Source organism: Pholcus phalangioides, unplaced genomic scaffold (genome assembly GCF_987345545.1).
Source record: "Pholcus phalangioides strain wild (caught in Gottingen) unplaced genomic scaffold, Ppha-v1.0 ptg000017l_1, whole genome shotgun sequence".
NCBI lineage: Eukaryota > Metazoa > Arthropoda > Arachnida > Araneae > Pholcidae > Pholcus > Pholcus phalangioides.
In genome coordinates, this window is record NW_028301610.1 from 66,111,643 (window position 1) to 66,117,106 (window position 5,464).

General features: G+C 45.5%; 1 protein-coding gene across 1 annotated transcript; it reads left to right on the forward strand.

The window, feature by feature from the left end:
- The first annotated feature begins 1,495 nt into the window (after window positions 1-1,495).
- On the forward strand, window positions 1,496-2,926 carry LOC149074652 (uncharacterized). Its single transcript, XM_089247367.1, has one exon. The coding sequence runs from the start codon at window positions 1,496-1,498 to the stop codon at window positions 2,924-2,926; it is 1,431 nt and encodes a 476-aa protein (XP_089103493.1).
- Window positions 2,927-5,464: the final 2,538 nt, after the last annotated feature.

The following is a 5,464-nucleotide window of genomic DNA, read 5'->3' on the forward strand; positions in this document are numbered from 1 at the left end:
AAATAACGGACGTGATAAAGCAGACGGCGGATAGGGCCCTAGCAACCAGGGAGGCACCGAGAAAAAGGAAGGCACCGTGGTGGACCCAAGAGCTAGAGGTACAGAGGAAGCTGCTGAGAGCCAAACTCCGGAGATGGAAGAGAGCCTCGGAAGAGAAAAAGATAGAATATAGGGTAGAATTCCGAAAACAGACAGCGATATACAATAAGCTGGTAAGACGAACTAAGACGGAAGAATGGAGGAAGTTATGCGCGAAAGCGGTAGACCCATTCGGGAACGTATATCATGCGACAGTCAAGACAAGGAGGTCTGCGGCCCAGATTCTAATGGGAGAGGAGGCAGAGAACATGGAAGAGGCATTGGAACAACAGCTCCAAAGACTCTACCCGATAGATGAAGAAGAGCAGGAATGGCAGAACAGAGAGAGAGGACGGGAGACAGCAGAACACGGTCAACATCAGGGAAGGACGGAGCCAAGGATAACGGAGAAAGAGATACAGAGATCGCTGAATAAAACTGGAAACAAAAAAACGCCAGGCCCAGATGGGATAACAATACCAATGCTCAAAAAGATTCACGAGGAATACCCGGAATTGCTCACTGAGTTATATAACAAATGCCTGGATCTGGGTAGCATACCGACGATCTTCAAGATTGGAAAGATAGTATTGATACCCAAGCCAGGGAAGGAACAAGAAAAGTTGGAATCGTACCTCCCGGTGACACTACTATCCCATACGGGAAAAATTCTGGAAAGAATACTGGTGACTAGGACTGTCTATCATCTGGACAGGAAAAAATTCTTGCATCCAAACCAGTACGGATTCCGGATGGGGAGGTTGGCGGACGAGGCGTTGTGTGATATAATAGACAGTGTACGAGAAAGAAGAGTGAGACAAGAACATACGGTATTAATATCAGCTGACATCAAGGGGGCATTCGATGCTCTTCGTTACAGAAATCTCCGGAAAATAATCCAGCAACTCCCGATACTAACAGAGCTGAAGCTGACACTGAAAGCTCTCTTGAAGGGCCGAAAAGTTCTGATGGAGGTAGAAGGAGAGACAGTGGAGCATGCACAGACAAGAGGATGCCCACAGGGATCATGCTCTGGCCCCCTCATGTGGAATATAACGATGGATGCGCTGCTAAAAGAAAGGTGGAGGGAGGGGGTCAGAGTACAAGTGTTCGCAGACGACCTACTGCTGTTAATCTCGGAGCCCAGATGGAATGATGTAGAGGAAACAGTTGGAGAAGCGCTGGAGACAATTGCAACATGGATGGATCGGAACGACCTAGAGCCAGCACTCGACAAAAGTGGTTACATGTGGTTTAGCACACGAGACAAGCGACCTAAAATCAGGATGAGAAACCAAAGACTCACGTGGAGAAAAGAAATGAAATACCTTGGGGTGCTTATCGACAACGACCTGGATTGGATTCCACATCTTCGCAGCAAGGAAAGAAGGCCAATGCAAACCTACAGATGATGATGATGGCCATAGCAGGTCCAAGATGGGGAATTAACCAGAGGATGAGGAGAGTGCTCTATGACCAGGTGGCAACCAAGACAGTAACGTATGGAGCAGCCGCGTGGTACGCTAACCCGACAGAGAAAATGAAAAGACAGCTCGATACCATCCAAAGAGGGTTCCTGTTCTTTATGACAAGGGCGTATCACAAAATATCGACGGCGGCAATGCAGAGCATAGCAGGAGTACCCCCCCCCCTGAGTTTGTATACGGACTTCGTATGCAAATCAGCGAGAATATCCAGACTCAACAGAAGGGTGACAGTTGCAGAAAGGCTGATAGTACCAGAGGAGGTGGAGGGAAGAGCTATAGGATGGGGCGACCACCCAGCTAACGAAATCCAGGAGCAACAGGTCGTAACGACGGAGCGAGAAGAAGCCATCTCATACGAGGGAAGGACAATATTTACGGATGGGTCCAAGACGGATAGTGGAACAGGAGCAGCGTACGTGGAGTATCAAGGGGGTGAAAGAGTCAAGTCCTGGAGAGAGAAACTGAGAGAGGGATGCCCGGTATTTCAAGCAGAGCTGTGGGCGATCCGAAAAGCAATGGAACAACGGGAGGATAATTTGGAGAAGATGACCATATATTCAGACAGTAAATCAAGCTTTGAAGCTATCAGGGACCCTTTAACAAGACACGAAGATGCTAGAGCCATAAGAAGAATACTGAAAGAGAGGAGGAATGTAGCACTGATGTGGGTGAGAGGCCATGTGGGCGAACGTGGAAACGAGGAGGCAGATCAGTTGGCGCGGGAAGCGACGAAACTGGAGACAACGTCCCAGGAGAAGAAGATCGCTGCGGCAACGGTCAAAAGAATAATTAAGGGGCAGACAATAGTAGAATGGCAGAAGCAATGGAATGATCCAAAAACAAACGGACGGCTTATTCATAGAGTCATCCCACAAGTCCAGTGGAAAGAACGTTACTGGAGTAGGGAAAAGACAATCTTCTTCTCGGGCCATGGACCGTTTCCCACCAACTTCAAGCGTTTCAAAATTTCCGACAACGAGCAATGTATATGCGGAGGAATGGGAAGTCCAATTCACTTTGATACGGAATGTGTCCACATCAGTCGTTTCCACTTAGTTAAGCCACGGCCGCAATTGGAGAACGAGTGGTTTAAAAGAATGGCCAAGGATGATGAGGCACTCGGGAAAATCAAGGAACTGGTCGGCTTTCTGGAAGAGAGTATGGAGTGGCTCCATAATAAGCGGACGGGAGCGGCAGATCGAGCGACGAGCCCACCTGCACCCAGGAGAAGGAGTGAGAGAATCAGAAGGCGTCAGGAGACAGAACAGAAGACGGGACGACAGGGAGAAGAAGAATGCACTGAGGAGGAAAACGAAGATCAAGAGGCAGACGATCCAGGCTCCGACTCCGACTTTCAATGAGGACGAGGCGAAGAAGGAGGAAGTCACGAATTAGTATTTAATTAAATAAGGGTGTCAGGCAGTCGAATGCATACAGTCGCTTTCGTGGCCCGGGGGGGGGGACACTCATACTTCCGGCACAACTCAATCGGTAGTAAATTGCCTATGGCGATAGACCGGAGTTGTGCTCGGTTTGAATGAATGAATGAATGAATGAATGCTACACCACACATGCACCCCGCCCACACCCCCCGCGGAACCCCCAACTGGAATGTGCGTGTACGTGTAGTGAAACCTGACGTGAAGTTTTTTTTGTTTCCTTGTAATGCTTGTTATGTGTTGTGCTGCCATCTGCCACCAGTTTTTCTAACTATGAGTGAAGTGTTATGATTGAATGATTTATCGTTGTAGGACTGTTGCTCTCTGTGGCGAGACTTTTTAACGGGGAGATCGGCTCGCATTTGCGCCTTGAAGTTGGGAACCACAGAAAACCAACTTCAGCCGACCACCACTGTGGGGTTCGAACCCGGATCCTCGCATCGCGAGTCCGTCACTATAAACTTTCATCAACACAGTTGAAAACATTTCTCCCGATCTAGATGAACATATGGATCATATTTCACACTCCGAAATAGATTCAATGGTATTCAGCCCAATAAATGAAAAAAATTTACAAATAGTTTGGAAAATAATAAAGCATGTGGTTATGATGGCATTACTGCAAAGATGTTAAAAATAGAGTGAGAATTTAGAATGATATTTACACACTATCTTGTAAACCCCTCCATATTAGAAGGGAAATTTGTGGAAAAATTAAAATACGCAATTGTAAAACCCATCTATAAGACCGGAAATAAAAATAACTTAACAAATTTTCGCCCTATTTCGATTTTGCCCATATTCTCAAAAGTAATCGAATCAGTTGTTAGAAATAAAATTGTGAATTTTCTTGACATAGTTATTTTTCGAGTTCACAGTTTGGTTTCCGAAAAAATATCTATACAGAAATGGCCATTTTGAAATTCTCTGAATATATCTACACCGAAAACAATAAAAATAATAAAAACTTAGCCCTTTTCTTAGATATAAAGAAAGCGTTTCAAAGTATCGATCATGATATATTAATGAAAAAATTCTATAATGCAGGTTTAAGGGGGAAAATTTTTAACTGGTTAACGACTTATCTTGAAAATAGAAAGCAAGCTGTTAAAATAAATAATATAATAAGTGATTATAAGATAATAAAAAAAGGAATTCCTCAGGGATGAATTTTAGGACCATTTGCATTTTTAGTATATATAAATGACATTCATTCTTTGCAACTGCATGGTTACATTTAGTTACATTTGCCGACGATGCCGCATTGAACATATCAGCTTCAAGTGATCAAGTATTAAAGCAATATATAGAAGAAGACTTAAATCGAATTCAATATTGGCTCCATAGAAATAAACTCCAGTTAAACGTCTCGAAAACAAAATACATAAAATTTCAGCTTCAAAGAAATGACGTTGACATTTCATTTCAGATAAGGTAAGTAGTAGTATGACCAGTAGGATAGCACCTATGGACGGCCTTGACCACAAGTGGGCGTGTCCCAAAATCGTGTTGTTGGACGGAGGTAGTTTTGAAGGGGGGGGGGCGTGGCCGTGACATCATCGTCCTTGGCCACAAGTAGAATAGCACCTCTGGACGGCCTTGACCACAGGTGGGCGCGTCCCAAAATCGTGTTGTTGGACGGAGGTAGTTTTGAAGGGGGGGGCGTGGCCGTGACATCATCGTCCTTGACCACAAGTGGGCATGGCCGTGTTGTTGGACGGAGGTAGTTTTGGAGGGGGGGGCGTGACATCATCTTCCTTGGCCACAAGTAGGATAGCACCTATGGACGGCCTTGACCACAAGTGGGCGTGTCCCAAAATCGTATTGTTGGACGGAGGTAGTTTTGGAGGGGGCCGTGACATCATCTTCCTTGGCCACAAGTAGGATAGCGCCTATGGACCGCCTTGACCACAAGTGGGCGTGTCCCAAAATCGTGTTGTTGGACGGAGGTAGTTTTGGAGGGGGTCGTGGCGGCCATATTGGTTGGTCGTACTGTTCGACGATGTGTGTTTTTGGGTGTCACGTGACCACTGGGATAGTGTCCCAAAATCGTACTGTTCGACGAGGGGGTATTTTTGGTAGATGGCGCTGTAGTCATTCAAGATGGCTGCCATTGTCACATGACTATTTTTTCATGTTTTCCCACCAGGTGGCAGCACTACCGGGAAAAAAGTTATCGTAATGTTCACCTGCCTGGTTTCGAACCCGGGACCTTGGGATCTCGGAGCGGATATCCTCCTTCTCGGCTATGGCGTCGTTATGGAAGCTCGAGTTAATTATCAATATAAAAAAGGCTAGCAGTAGTTTTCTCCGATTTTTTTTTTTTTTACAAAATATTTTTCAATTATTCAACTTACGATCACGTGACGTAGATGGTGCTACATGGCAATGATGTCATCATTCAAAATTGGTGTTCATAAACATGCAGGGACGTGTCGGAATGATCACGTGACCTAGGTA

Excerpts from the sequence above, each read along its gene's own strand:
- LOC149074652 (XM_089247367.1), top strand. The coding sequence starts at position 1,496 with ATGGCCATAGCAGGTCCAAGATGGGGAATTAACCAGAGGATGAGGAGA.